This window comes from Cygnus olor, chromosome 5, assembly GCF_009769625.2.
Source record: "Cygnus olor isolate bCygOlo1 chromosome 5, bCygOlo1.pri.v2, whole genome shotgun sequence".
Lineage (NCBI taxonomy): Eukaryota > Metazoa > Chordata > Aves > Anseriformes > Anatidae > Cygnus > Cygnus olor.
In genome coordinates this window covers 32,427,430-32,448,103 of record NC_049173.1, presented here as the reverse complement: position 1 = coordinate 32,448,103, position 20,674 = coordinate 32,427,430, and the positions used below count along the sequence as shown (strand labels likewise).

Below are 20,674 nucleotides of genomic sequence, written 5' to 3'. Positions count from 1 at the left end.
TTAGCAAAGTAAAGGCTGCTGCTCTTCTTTTGTCACTCCACCCTATTAGGGAACAGATCAGTAACAGAAGAAATACTGAAACGTCAAGTGCTGACATATCAACTCTTCCTGATAACAGAGAAAAGGCCAAAGGGGAAAAGAAGTGTCATGTTCGAGATCCCACCACACACATTAAGAACCAGTGAAAGTCAGACAAGAAATATATATATATTTTTTATGAGTTCACATCACAGTTTTTTAAACTATGCTGATATGCAACCCTGGGAGAACAGAAACAAAATGGTTTTCAAGGTTTACATTTGCTTTGGACATTTATTAGAATTAGAAGATGCTTTTGAAAGGGATAAATAATGACAGTAGGAACAAAAATAGGACTACACCCTGCAGAATTACCCATTTAAAGAGAATCTCTACAGCAGTTTTCAAAAGGAATGAGAAATTAGCTCTGGCAGACAGACAAAAAAGGTAAGGTGCAAACTCTCCCATAGCACAAATCAAGAGACCTTAAGCAAGTGATTTGAGTTTTTTAAAATGCCACTAACCAAAGCTCTTGGCATCCATAGGAAACATTTTAGGACACACACAGCCTAATGAACTAGACTTTCTGATGGGAGAACTCCTTTACTGTCCCCTTCACCATCCATACACTCCCCCAGTACAAAAAGCCTGTAAGAAAAAAAAAACAGACTAGACTTGCTTCAGTTTTCACTACGGCAGAGAGCCTCTAGCAATTCAAGAGATAGTAATCTCTTTCTAACATCCCCTTAATAAACAAATAATAATAAAATCACCCCCCAACTACCACTACACCCTATAATTCAAACAACAGGAATTGGAAGAGTGACTAACCTGTGAGAACACTGAAATTTGTACATACCATAATGGAATCGTAAGATTCGCTCCCTTAACTGTCTGTGTGAAAGAGGCATATTACCAAACATTACTCTGAATCACTGATTTACAGTCATTTATATCTAAACTCCTATGCCCAATGCCATGTAAGAGTGTTTTTAAGCATCTACTGCTGAAAAGCTAGAAGAGCTGATAATACCCTGGTACCAGCTGAAGATTATTTCTGCACCTTTTAAAAAGGAAAATAAAAAACCTACAGATCAGTGAAGATGGGTGGCACTTTGTGTTATTTCTGTACCATGTACAGCCTGCTGACAGAGGGAGGAGAGCAGATGTTAGCACGACTGTAGTGCCAGAGTGAAGCACTCCTGCAAGAAACAAAAAGCTTCTGACAAAGTTCTCTGAAGTACTAGTGAAGATCAAACGCTCTACTTTCTATGTAGTGTCAACTACCTACAGACTCATTTAGCTAATGATTTGCAGTGGATAGTTTACTTAACATAACCTGAAAATGCAGATTCCTCAGCAGGTGTGTACATAAGCTTCTTCTGTAAAGCAACCCAACAGCTTCCTTGCAAAAGTAAGTGAAACAAATGTGCCACAGCGAGTGTTATAACAAGGCCAAAAAATCTCTTGGAATATCCTTTGTTATAAGTGCACCAGCAAAAATGAATGGCACTGGGAAACTTCAGTAAAAAACAGTGAAGGAACTAAGCAATCCATTGAGCAAAGTGTAGGGAAAGAATCAGAAGTAAGAAGTACATAAGGCTACAAGGGAGACTTAATACCATAACCAGCAAACAGACTAATTTGTCTCCGGAGGAAAACTGCAAGAACCAACAAGTGGTCAAATTAACTTTAAGGGTCTGGCCCAAATTCAGGTTATTCATAACTTGTTTAGATACCAGTGTGGGACAAATCAAAACAGCAATACAGAGAGTAAGAGTTGGTAGGAGAAAAATAGCATTAACACAAATACAGAATGGAGCAGGAAAAGAAAAACATTCCGATACATTTGAGAAGGTTTGTGGAGCTTTAGTAGGACACAAGAAGGATGAAAGTTCATCTTGAACTGGATAACTTCCTGGTATTTTTCTGCTACTGTTAAGTTTGCTTTCTGAGAAAAAAGACTTGACCAACACAGATACAATCAAGTGAAAATGATGGTTGTAAAAGAGTTAGAGATGCAAAGCTTGGCATCCTAGAGTTTGGAAAAAAAGGTAACTTTTTTCTTCTTTTTCATCTAGTAACTTGGCTACTGCATTAATAACTGAGTAGATACAGAAGATAGCCAAGATAGTCAGAAAAGGAAAAAACACAACTATGTTCTGCTTCTCTATCTTGGCAAGAGTAGTCTTTAATATTTAGAGATTGTTGTATTAGGAAGTGAAATTAAACACACAGCATGGGATTTCTAATGCAATCTGTTGGTCTAACTGTTCCCATTGTAGTCAACATTAAAACTCCCACTGACTACACTGCCAACAGAATTAGGTCAACAATGACCATTTTGAAAAGCCATTTAATTATCAGAGCCAGCACCAGTAAGCCATGCAAGTGCAAAAGAATCAAATTATGCCAGACCAAGCCAATTGTTACATATTTTCAGCATTTTATAGTGTTTCATGTGATCCAATCAAGCACTAAATCAATTTCTATTGCAGAAGTTAGACACTTAATTCTAATGTGAAATAACTGCTTAAGTGGCATCTGCTAATATCTTTAAACTGGATTTTGATGCAACACCATTGATGTAACAAAAAAATAATTCCTTAGTACTTCAAACATCGGGCATCTCCATGCACTTGCTATCAGTTGTGTAAGACCACAGGAGATTACCACAGAGGAAACAGCAGGAGGGCAGGAGTAGCACAAACATCACATCAGGAGCTCAGATGAGGTTACAAGAAAACAAAGTTATTTGGCTCTGAAGGTTGGTCAACTCTGACCCCAGATCCTCTAGAGAGGGTACATGGAGGATGTCATAATTGGACATAAAGAAGAAACAGATCCTGAAACGTTGCAATTCACGGGATTGTCTGCAGATTTAGACTGAAACAGATGACATATCCTGTGAAGGGTGTTCTCACAAGAGCTGCAAAGGACAAGACAAAGCACATACTACATTTCCATGAGGGGTGCAGAAGGAAGAAAAAAGGTGGGGGGGACATTATGTTTGCCAGCGATTCTAAGAACATGTCAACTACTTTCTGGCACCATTACTGATGAGTAAGAGGCACAGTGTTGGAAGCACTATGACAGTAAATTACTACTAGCTTTACAACAGAGGAGCAGCAAAACACCTGATGTTAGAACTTTTGTTTTTCTCTGCCTGATCTTTCAAGATCCTGAGTATCACCTGCAAATGAGGTTAGGGAACACTGTGAGCGTCTCTAGGAAAGAAGCTTCCCAAAATTGAGAAGTAAACAAAATAAACAAAACCTTGACATTCTGAATATTTCAGTAAGGTACAGCTACCCTAGAAGACTGAAATGAAAGCACTGTTGGAGTAACAACTCCTGGATCAGTAAGACGAGTCTCTCAAAACATGGAGTTTCCACCCAGTAGACGCTATTTTATTCACGATCCTCAAGTCTTGGGGAATTTGAACACTCATTGTTAGGAAAAGGGGCCCACCCTACTTATGGTTCTGAGAACAACAGCATCTCACCTAAAAATAGGAATATGTTTAACAGAAAAGACTCAAAATAACTGACTTATTTCTGAGCAGAGTTTTTTTCCCCACACATAGGTACAAATAAGTAAGGAAGGAGCACTGGGCATACCAAAAACGGTAACAAGTATTGATGTCCACAGACATTAAGAGGATGAAGACACAGAATTAAAATAATATACATAACCTAGTAAAATTAAAGGTATACATCAATCTACCTATCTTTGAAGGATATGACCATTATTGAAGTAATTAAGGCAGATAAAAAAAAGAACTAAAAAAATTAAGCAAAAAGAAGCATCTGCTACACAAAAAGCCTTTCCTAGCACTATTTGGACCATAGAACAGACTCCCAGGTATAACAGTGGAAGCCCAACAAAACTGAAGAATAAAAATATTAGAGGAACTGGAAAGAGCAGCGTTGCCCAGCTGGAGAGACAGGAATTAGAAGAATAGACTTGAAACACAACTATTTAATATGGTAGTTGATGAAGTTAGGTAAGTCACTCAAGACATGGTGCCCTTCTATTCTCCTATATTCTTTTGAAGGCTTCAATGTCAGTCTTTCACTAACAGCTTTTTCAAAGGAACACCAGAGAAAACTTACATGCATTTATCAGCTAAAACTTCCTATAAAACAGCAGTAGTGCTGCAGATTGCCGTGTTACTAATGGCTCTCCTGACCAGAGAGAAACAAAACCTCCAGCCTTGATTACCTCTTAGAGGGCCGTTCAGGGGGGAAATGTATTTACAAGATTAAAAATGGCACTTCAGAAGATCAAGTGCTCCAGACAAGCATCACATAAGAGAGGATTTATCACCTGGTCAAGAGAAACAGCAGCGCTTGCCTGTTAAATGCTGAGGATTAATCGTTTCAGAGAAAGACTAATTTTGAATCACAATGAAGCGCTTGCTCTTATCTAGGTGCAGAGCACCAGTTGTCTCTGTTCTAATCATCTCACTGTGTGGCGGGTATGCAAATAGATGACACGTTTTAGAACAAGGCTGATATGCTCCATAGCTACACTGAATCCTTGGACAACAAACCAAAGCCAGACAAAGGTAGAGAATCCCTACTCCCCAGCCTGGAACTACCATACTACGTTTTATATGAACTAGCATTCAATGTTTTATAAAAACAAATAGAGCATCCAACATTACAATCACCTTTCCTTTGAGACCCATTTACTGGGCATTTTCAAGCATTCGAACATGAATGTGAGAAGGGAAGGCACCACAATAGCTAATTCTAATCACTTGTAAACTTCATCTGGTGCTAATTGAATACAGTTCGTAGAGCAAAGATGCATCAGCTTCCCCATCGGACTTCCATACTGGAAAAAAATGTCAGAAGCAAGCACTAACAAAACAAACAAAACAAAAACCCAGCCACATTGCACCATCACAATGCTGCTCTTCTAGGAGAAACAGAAATGAAAACATAACTGCACAATCAACCCTAATCTGTCAGGTCTACAGGCTTGCAGAATGCTAACCACTGCCTGCTCTGCATAGCCTGCAACAAACTAAAAACAGCTTGCTTCCTAATCACTCTCATCAACACCAGACATCACTTACGAGGTGACCTTGTTTGACTTAAGAGTTTCACAGATACAAAATCAAAGCAAAGGAAAACAATGAACACAGCTTTTAAGTAGCTTAAGTGGCAGAAAAAAAAAGAAGGGTACCATCTTGACATCAAGACTGTTTCCACAAGCCCAGGCGACATACAGTATGGAATATGATGTGAGCTTTTCTAGCAGCTATCATCTTCCAAAAGGCAGTCATTCCTTCACCACCCTGCTATTCCTTCACCACTACACTTGCCTCACTGGAACCTGACTTAATGGTCACACAGCATTATGCTGGAGAGGTTAGCAATATCCTGCAGTGCTACTCTAAGGAAAGCCATTCCCTGTCACTGCATCAGGCAGTATTATTAGACATTAAGACCAAGATAAGGAGAATATAAAAGACTGTCACAAAAGATGAAGATAAAAAGAACAAGGAAAATGAAGCTGCAGGCTACTACAAGTATATCGTAAGCCAAACTAAGACACTCACTAATCCTTGAAAAGTGAAGTTCAAAGAATAGGTTCAGTATCATTCCCATTCACCCTGGACTTGTTAGCATTCTTAGCCTGCAACTGTGTTTAAGATGATGAATATAATTAACATAAATTGCTATGTATCTAGAAACAATGTCCCAGTGCCAACTGCTCCAGACACCTATACCAGCGTGAAAAAGAACAAAGCGACCACCGAGTTCCACAAAATTCAGTTTGGCTTTCAGCCACTTTTAAGAAGGTCCTTTTAAGAAGGTCCATCTTCATCAAAATCAATGAGGCTGAGCCATGCGAGCTGAGAAACAGAAGCAGAGGAGACAGCATCAAAAGCACAGATAAAAGGGCTCTGGGAAGAAAACAACAACAAAGGCAGCTAACATGCAACTAATAACAATACTGTTTTTATATCTTTATCTGAACTCAAGTAACAAAACACCAACAAGAATATTATTTGTAGGTGCTCAAGTAAGAGAGATGACAAACTTTCCATCTAAGACTTCCAGAAAGAAACCACTGCTTTTTCCACAGGTGCAAAGATCCTAAAAATCTTTTTCCATCAACATTTAAGTGACACTTAGAGCCCTTATTTATTTTCCCACCTCCTGGCATGTTTTTTGTTAACCTCAAACAAACACCTGGATTTTAAGAAGTAACCTTATCTGGATCAGTAAGAAGGAAACAAAGTCTAATTGCTTTAATAAACCTCACGGATCGGATACATTACTTTTCTACCACTACACCAAAAGGTGATCACTGATTAAGTCATCTCTCTTACCAACCTTCACTACAACATATTAGAATCGAGCACGTGTCATCCCATCCATCCTGAAGTGTCAGGTTAAGCTATAGAGTCACACTACACAGTAACCTTTTTTCCTTACGCCTTGCATTCCCTGCACTTTTCTCTCCATAAGGACTGAATTGCTCTTAGCTGCTGTTCTGGAGCTGCAGATCAAAGTCTCCATACTTGCTTCAGGTCTCAGAAAAACTTTAGCTATTCTAAACTCTCCTTTCTACTGCCAAAAAAAAAAAGATTGCTACTTTACGGAGTTTCTTTTGCAGAAGTTGAAGGTTGTCACAGGAAGGAAAAAGCTCTCTGAAATACATTAATGCAAGGTGGACAGCTGTAAAGGAGGACAGTAAAGAGAACAACTGCATACAAAAAGTCAGTTCTGCTGTGTGCTCTTAGTAGTTGATGTGCTAAGTGAAAACAGCAGGTGCATTGTGAAGTGATTGCATTTCTACAGATTAGTGCTTTAATTGTTCCGCATCTCCAGCAAACTAAAAAATCTAGAGACAGACTGAAGAGGCAGAAACTGGATTTATAAATCAGCATGGAATTCCTTCATAAGCGTAGGGAAAAAAATATTTCAGTAAATATTTCTCAAACCCTTCTCCCCTCTTTCACTCAAACTTCACAAGATCTCCTTCCACCTGGGCCATTAAGCAAGCTAGCCATGAACTTTTCTACTTAACATATAAAATAAGTTAAACCAAAATGCCAGCTTGAGGCAGAGCACTGACTATGGCACAAAACAGATTCCTGACACAAACACTTGACCTACGGAAGAGGGGAAGAACATCTACCATGCTACCCTCCAAAATAAACTAAAGTCACATTCAAGAAACCAAAAGTGAAACATTCGGCTCCAATGAAGTGTCAGTCAACTGGCAGGTTTCAATTGTAGAACCTTTTAAAGCAAGAGACTATTGGAGGAAACTTGCTGAGACAGCATCAATAAGGAAACCAGGACTGGCAGAAGACACACACCATGGATACTCTCACTAATGAAGAAGAGATCCCTGCAAGATGCCCATCTGAGAAACCGCAAGCATAAGTCCAGAAAATGCCTTAACTGAAAGGATTTAAAGTTGACAAAGAAAGCTAAACAATCTCACCCTGAACCCTGTAAGCTTTCCACAGCTTTCAACATCTGTTTTTGTGGAAATAGTCTCCTGCTTAGCAGAGAGCATCCATCATGGTCTCAGCAAAACAGTGTCTGCCGTGCTCGTGTTCTCTGTCTGGGTGCTCAGGAATGTCTCAAAAGAAATCAAAAAGATAAAGCACCAAAAGATGTTCTGAAGCATGTGAGGTGAAGCCCTTCTTGCTGCATAGAGACAACACAGTAAAGACCTTCCTACTCTGTGACAATGACAGAACTGAATGGAGCTACCCCAACACAGATTTTCCTGAAAGGAAAGAGAAAGGATAGAAAGGGAAAAAGCTGCAGATGTGAACAAAGTGCAGTCTCCAATCTTCTTCATAACTATGTTCTACCAGGCTGCCTACTCTCAAAAGCAGATAGAGGAGTCAGCCAAAGCCACAGCTTTAGCCTTGGCTTGAAATCCTTTATGGAACTGAAGTGAAGGATTTGAGCAAGGCTTTCAGACAACAAGGTGGTGTGCCGTTCTACATATCTGGTTTTCAGTCTGACAGATTGAAGAACCTGTATTCTTTCCCATATTTAGAATTACATGTGAAAAAAATATTAGCATGCAATAACTAAAGAGTCCTAGAAGCACCATCCACAGTCTCCAACATCATCACTATTCCAAACTAAAGGTCACTGGAAGCAACCCAGTCAAACATATTGAAGGAGTTAAAAGACAGTTAAGCTCTATAAATCTAAACTTACTATGTGTTCCAAACATAAGACACTTGAAAAGACCTTGAAATTATAAAGTTCAACATCTATGGCTTGTCTACAGAGAACCTATTTTTACCAGTTATTCTGGAAGAATAAAGTGACGTCATTCTCCACACAGACTCTCATCCCAGAATAAAAGAAGCCTTTTCATTTTAGCTTGCAATTTTGTTAAAGCTAACCTAAAAACCCACTCGTATCAATTTATCTGTTAATAACCTAATATTACAATCTGGATATATATTACAGCCTGTATAAAATACTTTCATGCAGACATGACTAAGTTTACAGTTGTCAGCTGTATTCAATAAGCACTGAGATGACAACAGTGACAGGTTAAACACAGGCAGTGCATGCAGAGAGATAATATCTTATTAGACCAAATAATACAGGTATAGCTTGTGTCTCCCTCCTCTCCCCACCCATAGCAGCTGGTGTAATGAAAGGATATTACTAATACCTATAAAAAACACTCTACTCCACATTTTTAGTAATAGCTGTAGTGTTTGTCTACCACAAACTAAACGTATTTATGAATGAATTCAAATGAGATCCTGGAGAAAATGCATGTGTTCTGGAGAAAATGGCATCAAGAGACTGGCACACAGGAATAGAGGCTTTAGCTTAACTTTATAGGCTATATGCACACACAGCACAGAAAACATGTTGCTCACATCCCTAGGTTATCAGGTAAGCAAAGCTGAAAAGATATATCTCCTCTTCTTAGAGGAGAGGAAACCTCAAAACCCCACAGAAGATGAGAGCTAAGGGTGGCTTGTCTGGTGGGCACCCTGAGCAAGCACAGGGCTTGCTCCTCACCCACAGCTTTACATATGGTAAAACTACCTGTCGTCTAATGCTACATCCACCTTTCATTTTCCTAGAAATCAGGAGAAAAAAGAGAGAATATTTACCTATTACATTAACCAGTTTAGAAAGATAAAGCATCAAAGACAAATTGCTATTGATTTTACATTAATAGAAGTTCATTAGATTTCAGGAGAAAAGCATGAGCTGCATACAGCTAGACACAGAAGCAACACACTGTCACGCACAAGATCTAGAGAAACAGGAATAACAGAGCATCTAGACTAGGGCAAGAAAGAGATACATGACCCTGCTCGGGTGAGAATACAAGAATGAAGCAATGCAGGAGTCATATAGAGTTCTTTCTATTCCTTTTAAGAGATTCCATTGTGAAGTGTCAACAGAAGACATCAAATTAATCACGAGACAAGTTCCAGCTCTAAGGACCCTGCACAGCAGCTCTCTCTAAGCAATCAGGGGAAATAATGAAGCAGGGAAGGAAAAAGAATGTCTTGAATGCATAGACCAGAATTCAGTATGAAATATTCAGCCAACAAATTCGGCAAGTGCACAGTACAGAATAAACATTCCTCTTTGCTCAGTATGAAATGAAAGACAACCTTAGCATGGCTGACTGAATTGCTTCCCTGACTGGGTGCTCTCACTGTGCGAATATTATCTGCAGGGGAGCACACTTCTCTGCAGGTATTTGCCTTGCTCTGTGAATGGAAAACCTACCAGCTTTTATTTTCCTGACAGAACAAATAGCCCCAGACAAAGGGAACGGAACACAAGAAATAAAGATCTGTGCTCATGAAGTACCCGCCTTACAAAATTGGCCCAGCAACCACCACATCTGCTTTTCCAGGCCTGAAGCTGCTTGGGAAAATCTACTAGTCAGTGACTACTCTGTACTATCTTCCTTCATTTACATCTTACACAAACAAGGCCACAGTGACAGGGGAAGACATTCATTCAAACCTGTACTTTTGAATATTTAATTGCCAAAGCATGAAATGACAGCTTAACAGAACAATATTCCAGAAAAAAAAATATTCTACCACCACTTAAAAGCTAGAAAGGGATTATCATCATACTTTTTTTTGGGATAGCTAGTTTTACCAGTGTCCTTTATAAAGGGACTTCACCCTGACACGAAGCTCGGAGGTTTAGCATCATGCCATCTCAATCAAGCATGTGCCACTGCAGCAAGCAAACATCAAAGTTGTAGCAGTAGCAAAGTTGACAGCATCCTCTGCTGGCTGCAACAATGTAGGAGTCCAGACTTTTGAGGGGCTCACAGCTCCTCTCAGTCAAACACGGCTTTCTTTCCACCACACACTCTCCATAGATTACTTTTATAACCTTGCTCAGAACCATCCCATGTTTTAAGCTCAATATACACAAAGGGGCAAAAAAAAAAAGTGAAATACTTGAAGTACCAAGGGAAAAATCTCATATTTAAAGGCAATGATTGAAGACAGATTTGAAGGGTCATATTCTCTTTTCTGCTAAAATTGATTTTAATCTAAATGCCTGAGCTTTTGGTCTCCATGTCATCCAAACAGTCCATTACTCTAATACCATTTATTGGAAAGGATTTGCTATAAGTTTGTTCACTGAGATCACGCTGGATACCTCAAAGTCCAAAAGCAGATGTTGAAGAACAGATTTTAAAAAGTTTGTCAGAACTGCTCAGAAAGAAATACAGTGGCTTACGGGAGCACTGTTTTAAGGTTAGGATGCAGGGCCATTCCTCACTTTGACACTAGAGGCCATTTGCTCTCCTTACAGGAAATTAAGCCTTAACACAGATTCACAATCACAGAGTCTTCCAAAAAAGCAATCCCAGAAACTTCAGCTCATCTGACAAAGTTGTGCAGATATAGCAAGTAAAAGTAACAGAACATGCTGGCTGTCTCTCATAGCCTTAGATCAAATAACTAAGTCCAGCAAAGCCTCTTTGGGGCTCCTGTTCTGTCTCAAGACTTGAAAGCTCTAATAAACTCTTGGCTCCTCATCAGTTCCATGAGAGGACAAGATTCTCCTTTCCTTTGTTTAACCAGTCCTTTATATCTGGTTGAGATAGTCTGATGTGCCAAAGGTTGCCTAAAGCCTCTTTCACTTTTCATAACAGAAATGACAAGATCCATGTGTAGCAATCAGTTTTCATTGAATGACAAACTTATCTTGTTCCTACAGGAAGCCTGAGATGTCTTCGCATGTTAAGCAGCAGGAAGCCACAAAGTAGTCTTGTGCTGACAACATGCAGTAGCAAGAGGGCAAGGCAGCACGCACACTTACTCAAAATCTTCAAATTCCAGGTCATTTCCCTCTACAGATGGGCTTGAGTTTTCTGAAGTGGAAGAAGAGGAGGAGGAAGAGCGGAGACGGTTTTGTTGGTATCGCATAGAGCGCTGTCGAATACTGTCCCTCCGGGAAAGATACTGAATCATCCTCTGAGCATAATATGCAGCAGGAGACAACCTGAGCAAGAGAGAGACAGTCATTTGTTACAAAAGCATAGAATGACAGCCAGCCCTGTTCTTCCTCTGGAGCTCCAGGTTCCAGGACAGTAGCAGCATATCACAAAATAGGTTGTGTTTTATGCATGAGTAAGACAGTGTGAATAAAGAAAACAAGTAGGACCAATTTTCCCTTTATACTCTTCACACCCACGTGACTTCCTTGTTTTGCAAACAGAAGTACTATAGAGTACCTGTAAACAAAAACCTCACCCACAGCTCAGAGTTTTCTTCTCTGGAGTCCATTCTTCGTTTATTACCAGTACACAAAACTAATCCCAGCAAGCATCCCTGGTAAGAATCAAGCCCACTCCCAATGTAAACTCTGCTATCAATGCCAAAGAGCAGCATTGTTCAAATAAATACTGAATAAAGGTGGTAGTGTTTTAAGGGTACTTAATGGAAGAACCACCAAGTATCAAGTCGGAAAAAGGGTGTAACAGCTTTAAATATTTTTTAATCCAAACAGTAGGGCTTTCATATAATGACAATTTCATTAGATCCACTACATGTTGTGAGAGCAGCACAGTGATTAAAAGCCTGAGTCCCACTTTCCTCTGCAATTAACTCTTAATCCTTCCACAGGCAGAACTTGGCCTTTGTTTGCATCAGCTGTCATGCATGAGCATTACCCAGCTCCTTGGTACTAAATGGGTAAAAACGTGCTCTTTCCCCGTCCTACGCACATCCACAACTTCTAGCACAGTCTGAGACAGTAACTCAGTATTAAAGTCCAGAGACCTCAGATACTTAAATAACCATTTCTTCAGCCTTATTTGAGCTAGACTTGAGACCTAATGGAGGGGAGGGGGAAGAGAGAGAAACAAAAACCCAACAGCTTAGATATTAAAGGAATAGGTGGATTAATGTCTAGTTCCCACATTCCATGTGTTTGATATTGTTCTTTTTAACCAATGCAAGTTAACAGACTATATTTTCACAACCCTGGCAAGCACCGATCTCATTTTCTATAAAGGCACCATGGGCAAGAGACTGATAATGGGCAGCACAGCCCTATTTTTTTTTTTTTTATCTACAGATGAAAATTTGAGCAGCTTTAAACAAAGAAAAAAGCAAAGAAAAAACAAGCAAACAGCAAATTCCAGGGGTTAATAGAGAGATAAATATATATGTTTTTTTTTCAATCACACAAGAGGTGAGCCTTCTACCAATGCTATTCATCTTCAGAACAGAGCTTTGAGTTAAACTCTTTAAAACAGACATTGCTGTCAGCCATGAGAACCAAGAGAAAGGATAAATTCACCTTTCCAGTGACTACCACTACAAAGTTTGTGTTATGCTACAACCAGTAACAAAATGCTACTCCATAATCATCCTTAGATAATACAGCATGGAAGACTTTTTCCTTCCAGAGCTGTGCTGGCTCTATGGTGATGTACTAGCAGTAATACATGAATAGATTCACATCCATCAGCATGAGCAGCAAACAATCATACCAGGTCTGATAAAGTGCTCTGCTACTATCCCTAAAGTCATATTTCAATGGAAAACTATTTAATAGTATTTTGAGAGACTGCTCCCCAGAGCAGCATGAGAATGACATACTAATTCTTCAAGAGATTGATTGTCCTTGATAGTTGTCTGCAGCCAAAACAACATTAATACAATCTATCTCCCATTCCTCCATACGTTCATGGCACATGAGCAAAAGAGAAGGTGACAAGAAGCGTGTAGAGACTAAGAGATGCCTCTTCTGCAAGGTAAGCTCCTTGCACCCTACCAGTCTCTTATTTCTTTAGCATGGGAAGTTTACAGACAGAATACAGGCTATGGGGTCTCTAAATGTACTCACCACACAGGAAAAGTGGTAAAGGGAACCATACACATGCACTTTGTTTTGGATGCCTCCTGTACCTTTTACGCACTGTTAGATGAGTTAAAGCTGCTCACGCTTATATAATGTAGAAGACCTTGCTATATGAACATTGCATTTCTCTTTACTCCTCTGAAGACTTAATACACCAAGGATAAACCAGCAAGGCTTTACAGCAATCATAGAATGGCTTGGGCTGGAAAAGACCTTAAAGATCATCTGGTTCCAGTCCCATGGGGGATGCCACCCACTACACCAGGTTGCCCAGAGCTTTGTCCAACCTGGTCTTGACCAGCAGATAAAAACAAGAAGCTGTTCTCTTCTCTGCTCTTTTGCATAATCCAAAGTCTCTGTGAATGCCAAAAAAACAAGTCTACAGCATAATATGAACAGGTAGAGAAGCAAGGCAATACAGGAAGACATGAAGAGTGCTCTCAGCAGTCCAATCACTGGAACTTTCTTTGTTAACAGCACACCAAGGGAGATTTTTTACAGAAGGATGTGAAGAAGTTTTGCAGCTGTTTAGTATTCTGAAGTCATGGAAGACACCACAAGAGAAAACACCATGATTCTTGTGTGAAGCACAAGAAAGAATAAGCAGCAAAGACTGGCAATAATGGATGACCAGAAGCCAGACAGCTTCCCAACAGCACATGGTAAGTACAATGGATAGACAGTGAAGAGGATTTCCGAAGGTAAGACAAGAAGCTTAAGTCTGACACACAGGAAGGTGCAAGTGATAACATACAAAGGGCAAGGGAGAAACATATTCAAAGCAACAGGCTAAGGAACTAATCTTTGCAGATGAGTGCTTGCGCATGCACAGCCAAAAAAAAGTATTTGTCAGGATGTCTCTCTGTTTGGAATATGGTTATGACACAAATCAGAATCAGAGTTGAGAACCAACATAAGAGATTTAGCTGTCCTGGAGGGAGGAGAAGGCTGCAAAGCAGCATAAGAAATACTGTTTAACATTAAACATACCTCTTCAGTTCATTCAGCTACTGAACACAAGTGTACATCAGCCCGACTGAAGCTCATTTACCAGCAGGCTAAACACAAGCCAGTTGCAGCAGACCACTTGATTCAATTATTTCTCACCTGTGCTTCTAATAAAGCTGCAGCAAAACACACGTAAAGTTTATCCAGCAATTCTTAAACCAAGTTTGAGTGCCCAGGACAGTAGGCTGTATTTGACAGCACCGCAGGAGCTGAATTAACCTAGTCTCTGAGGTGACTAGACCCTGTTTACTGAAGCAGATGGTTCAGAGTAGGAGAGACGATGCTGCCACACATGACAGCCACAGAACAAGGCGCTGAGTGGGAGAAAGGCTGCCGTGCAAAAAACAGAACCAAACAGCTTCTGTCTCACCCAACAACTATGTCGGCGAGAAACAGGGCTCTAACTAGGCACCTAGTGCTGCTGGCTGGCCAGCGAGAAGAGGAACTTGAAGGAAGAGAGAATTAACCAAAGGAAACATTTTGCTAACATTAGTGAAGTTCAAATACCTTTCTTTAATACTCATGATGCCATTTAGAGCAAGAGCTACTACATAGCAGCGTCCTCAAATACAGTCAGAAATCCAAACAGGCTGGACATATTTACAGATAATATGAAAAATTTTAAACAAGGGCTGCTTCTCTTCACCCTCCCCATTTTAGCATTTTCAAAGGAAAGAAAACTAAAATTCACAAGAACTTCAACAAGGATGTCTACGCCCAGTTACCCGGACTAGCCACAGCAAGAACCAGCCTATCTGCACCCAAGGGCAGCACTCTGCCCTGCCCTGAGCTCCCTGATCCTTCACAAGTACCAACACCACTCATCTACCCTGCCTTCATGCTGATGGCCAGAATATTCACTGCCATTGTTAGAGCCCACGCCTCTAAGTGTCTCTCAGCCAGCAGACATGTTTTAAAGTAGTTACCTGATTGGTGACTTTGATTTCTTCGGTGATCATTAAAGCAGCATACGCACCACTAACCCTTCAGTTGAAGGCAGTGCTGATAACAGACTCCACCATTTGGTTGCTTCCATTCCTCTTTAGCCTTAGACTCAGGCAACAGTCAGGCCTGCCAAGCCAAGCATCTCTTTCCCAGCAACTATTTTAACAGCTTAGATTTTTCTAGAGATGTATCTAACAACTGCTCCTGTGTTGCTTTACGTATGTAGTCTGAGAATATCTTTGAGTATCTCTACTTAAAAAATAATATTATATGTATGTTCTTTTGATACCAGTTCTGATTCCTCTGCAGCTTGTTTTCTGAGCTTAGTGTATCTTGAAGCTGTGGAGAATGACCTAACAGCCAAGCCGTCCTTAGAGAAGTTCAGCAAGGCCACTGAGAAGGGCTGCAGCAGTCCACATCAGAATATTCATTCAAAAGCCAAGGGAACTTCAAAAATGTTCTCTGTGCCTCACTCCTGACCTAGGCTATTCAAACATAGCACCATTACAGACTAGATGCATAGACACATCTACCATACAGACTGAAAAATAAATTCTTCAGAGCATGAATGGGAATTAAAAAAAATCCACTGAGACAGCTTGGTCTTAAGGAGATAGAGAGAGAGTTCATTTCACCTTTGTTTCACTTTTTCAACTTTGTTACTGAAGAACATCTGGAAGTTTTAACTTCTCTGTTACAAACTTATGATGCTACAGAAAACTCAAATGGAGAAACATCCCATTTAATTATACACCCATCCCCTGCCAATTTCTAACAAGGTTCTAACAAGGTCAAGGGACAATTAAAAAGATCTTAGTAGCCTCGCACAACGAGATTTGTGGAGGAAGACTCTGATCTTACCCCACTCAAATTTCTAGCTCATGCCAATTAACATTATGTACCTCATCCTCTGAAAAAGACTAAGTGACACTGAGTGGAACAAATTTAGCCTCTTAGAAAAAGTTTCAACACTGGACTGTTCTTCCAAAAGCTTCCAAAGCTCCTTTTAAACTCAAGTTACTATACCTTCTACAAGATTAAAAAATAAAAATGATTGAACTTTAACATGAAGAGTGCCATATCAGTTCAAAAATGGCTTCGAGTAGAAAAATACTTTTGACAATGCTCCTCCTCCTACTAGGAAACGTCTCAGACAGGGATCCTTTCTCGCACACATTATTGAGCTTCACCATGGGAGAGGTCTGACAGAGGGGAAAAAAGATTCGGTAATCTAGGCAGGCTCCTGCTTTTTTCCTTTTCAAAATGCAGTTCCCAGAGAGCCAAAACCACCTCTTACAATCTCTACTCGAGAAATCTGCCTACTTTGGATTACGCATTCCAGAAAACAAGGCATGATGCACTTCCAGACATCTAACAGCTCTTAGCATTCATAAATTGACTTGAATGTAGTAATATCCTTTAACTGACCTTTGTAAAATATTTTTATCTCTCTGGGTAAATGAGTTTGTCCCTCTATCATTTAATCAATTGCCAACTAGAAAGCTTTTTACATTTATCAGCATTATTCTGACATTCAGTTGCCAAGACATTCTGTAGTAACCTAGGTAGGTTTTCCAGTGACCTCACATACGGGTAACACACTCCACCTTACTTACATCTCACTCCAGACAGCTTTATACCCTTCCTAAACCTTTCAATTATCTTTACAGAGTAAGTTTCTTCATAACAGATGGAAAAAAAGCCTAATATAACATTTCTCCTCTACAAGGATTTATTTACAGAGATAGCCAGCAAAGAGTCATTTAATAGCATAATTATACTGTGTGGCCAGTTTGCAACATCACCTCTTATTTGAGAACTTGTACTTAGAGTATTGTCCATATAAAAATGTATGTTGCTGTCAATGTAGAAAAGAACAAGACGGAAAAGAGCACCTCCTTCAGCAACTTAGATATCTAATTTTGATATATTGTTCCTGTATCACTCTTTTATGATAAATCCTAGTAACCTTCAATTCATGTAATTATGCCAGAGGTTCCTTAAGAGCCTAAATCAGATATATTTAAAACTTACTGAATTTTCCTCGTTCATACCTTTGTTAAACCCATCTAAAGAAAGCTTGTTGTCATAAGTTAGTCTTTGAAAGCCTCCAAAGCTGCTTGCTGTTCACGATTCTGTCATCTTCTCTGACAGAGTCTGTAGGTCATATTATCCCATCTGTTGTTTTCTTAATACACTAAGTGGTAACTGCAAAGATCACTCCTTTCCATTTTTGATAACTCTACCATGTTTGCTTTTTCTAGTCCTCTGAAATACTCCCACCTCTTCTGGAGGTTAAGCAGCACTACAGGTGTTCCTATGTCTAATGTCAATGATTCATGACTCTTCAGAAATAATTGTCAGTAATTCATTCTTAGTTAAGTATACTTCACATCCTGGTTATGCTTTCTCATACTTATACATTTATGGAGACATTCCATTCTTCCAAGCACATTGTTTGCTCTCACCAGCTCTTAACTGTCTTTACTGCAGTCACCCTTACTCCCTAATAGACTTTCTTTTTTCCTTCAGTAGATACTTCAAATGTATTGATATCATCTCATTTTTACTATTGGACCTGCTTGCCACCTAGTGTTCTCCATCCCAAATGATTTCAGGAATTCTTACGTGCCTACTTCAACAGCAATTTCTTCTTTATGTCACTCTCCTCAAGACCTGATGACATCTTCTCATTTGGTTTGCCCTCCTGTCCCTATGGCAAGTCACTGAGAAGAAGATGGGCCCAATACTAGGACCACTGCCAAAAGATTCAGGGAGTTATACCAAAGTAATGCTTTTGCCTATGAAACTAAAATGCCTTTAAATTGCATTTAGCTCTTACCTGGCTGGATCTGGGTAGATTGGATGTTCCCGGGACCCTGCTCCATCGTAGCGAGATAATGAAATGAGGGAAGACTCCAGTAACCTCCTAAAAAGAAAAAAACAAATGACTAAGTCAGAGACCATTCAGGAGCATCCCTCCTATTTATGTCCTACTTGCTGAAGTCTCTTAGAACTATTTCTACCATTGGTGCAGAGAATTCTACAACATACTAAACCACTGACTGATGGCATAAGTGTTTTTGTCACATAGCTATACAAAGTGTAATATTCTCACTATAAAAAAGAATACCTCGAGTAAGAAGAGTGGTCCCAAACACGCTTCCAAATTTCGAGAGAAAAATGCAGATGCTACTTTTCCTTTGGAGACAAGCTATCCCAGTTTGCCAGGTCCATAGACACTAACACTGCATTGGCCATCTGTCAAATTCATACCTACTCAAAGGTGGCCACACACAGAATGGGCCAAGGAGCACAGGACAAAGAACACAGCTTGGTATGGAGACACTAAGGACACTGCTGGCATATACTCATGGCAAAACATTCAATCTCACTCTCAAGGCTCAGAAAGAGAGGTTTTTGGACACAGAAGAGTTCATTTCCTCTGCATCTTAATCAGTCACAGGGAGAGATACCAAGTATTCACTCAAGAAGCAAATGTATGCAAATGCAGCCAGACAGCTTGAATACATGAGAAGCAAGTCTGAGTCATGAAGGCAGCAGAATCAAAGTATATAGCAGGAACATGTCCTCCACCGCGGCTTCTACATGCACCTCTATCTAGCTTCTCGTCACAAAGCAGAGGATGGCATTGTTTCAAGACTGACTCATTCAAGCCTGCTGCAGCCATTAGATTAACACTTACAAGAGAGATGATTTTGGGCGGGTGTGGAGAGTGGAAAAAATCAACTACCAAAGTTTATAAGGCTGCTGAGTTTCCTTTCAAGTCTTTTTGTCTCGAAACTCCTGATAAAATCTGTTTTCCAGTCACTGTAACCCAAATTAAAATTGTTATGGTTTGAAAGTCAGAGAGATCCAACACCACATCTGTTCTATTCACCCCCACACAGACTCGGCGAGAAAGATTTGAGTCTCTCAGCGTTAGCCCCACATACCTCCTTTGCAGGCAGCATTTGCAATGCAGGACAGCAAGCGTCAACACAGGAAGCAGGATGATGGACCAGATCCACATCCAACCTCCCATTTCTAGCCAGCAAGTCAAAATATCACAAAAGAAAGAAGATACTGAGAGCACAAGCCCAGCCAGAATGTTTCTCAGGTATATACAGTATAAATGTAAATGAGAGACGTTTTTCCCAGTAGTAGCCTCCACATTAGGATCACAAGACAAATCTGGATTGCCTTCCAGGAATAAAATAAGTAAATAAAACCCTTGACTTTTACATTTTAAACCCAGAATACAGGAAACAGCAAAAGATGGCTCCAGTTACTTGGAAAAGCACACATCTGCTCCACAGGCTTGGTACTTGCTGCAAAGCACTAGGACTTTAGCGAAGGTAAAGAAGAAATCCTGTCCTCCCTGGCACAAAGTTGCTTGGCAACCATTTGTCTTACCCAAGAACAGTTATTAAATCTCTCAACTTTGAGATGAATTAATTCCCCAAGTTACTGAGTCCAAAGCTCTAACCTTCAACACCACTAGGTATTAGGAAACCCTCAGCTCCCCAGAAAGTTATCATACTTTAGTGCCGGCTTACCAAACCCTCTCCTGCTCCAAGTACAGAAGTCAATATATGCCAAAGCAGGCAACCCAGAACAAATGGTACAACAGTTTTGCTAGACAGGTTGTAGTGACTGCAGGTCTATCACTCACACTATATATAAACTGCTATTATTACTTCTGGGAGGAGGAGGTGGATGGTTTAGCATGACCAGAACAGATATTCTACCCGTTCAGTCAACCGGTCCCTTTCTGAGCCACCAGCTCAGGGTTCAGAGACTGGGTTACTGGCACTACAACATCATCATGTTCAAGTCTGCTCTTGAGAGCTGCTTATGCAGAGCACTCCAGCACCAGCCTTGTTGTGCTGAGGCTGTCAGCCTTCTGAACAGTCCTGCGTGATCTCTTCATGAGTGCTTCCCTCCAACAATGCAGAGCAGTTTGTTAACAGAGTCCGTTTCAGTGGTTTCATGTTCTGCAAAAGATGCTTCAAACCAGCAAAACCAGGAGAGTTTCCTTTTTCTGTCAGACCCCAAGCATGCAGCAAGACAAGTGGCATCCCACAGACCACATCCAGCCCGTGAAGCACTGCCCGGTATCCCAACAGCTGGTGGGTAGGGAGCAGTGTTTTAGAAGATGGCACAGGAGCCAGGCTTTGCCCCGTGTTAGCAGCAGTCCCATACTTGCCAACTGTAGAGCTCAGTAGCACTACCCCTGCTGGACTTCATCTGGGAGAAAGAGCTCCCACAGCACGCAGATCCTGGCAGGGCCAAGTCAGCTTACAGCCCTGGAAACAGCAGTT

At 40.3% G+C, this 20,674-nt stretch overlaps 1 protein-coding gene across 3 annotated transcripts in view; it reads right to left on the bottom strand.

Moving 5' to 3' along the window:
• Positions 1–20,674, bottom strand: part of AMBRA1 (autophagy and beclin 1 regulator 1) — a 130,576-nt gene that overhangs the window by 79,932 nt on the left and 29,970 nt on the right. For all 3 annotated transcript variants that reach the window (XM_040557763.1, XM_040557764.1, XM_040557765.1), the window contains 2 exons: positions 18,193–18,279; positions 11,349–11,531 (listed from right to left, as the gene is read on the bottom strand). In XM_040557763.1, coding sequence (XP_040413697.1) covers positions 11,349–11,531; positions 18,193–18,279 — 270 coding nt within the window. The remainder of the gene's footprint in view (positions 1–11,348; positions 11,532–18,192; positions 18,280–20,674) is intronic.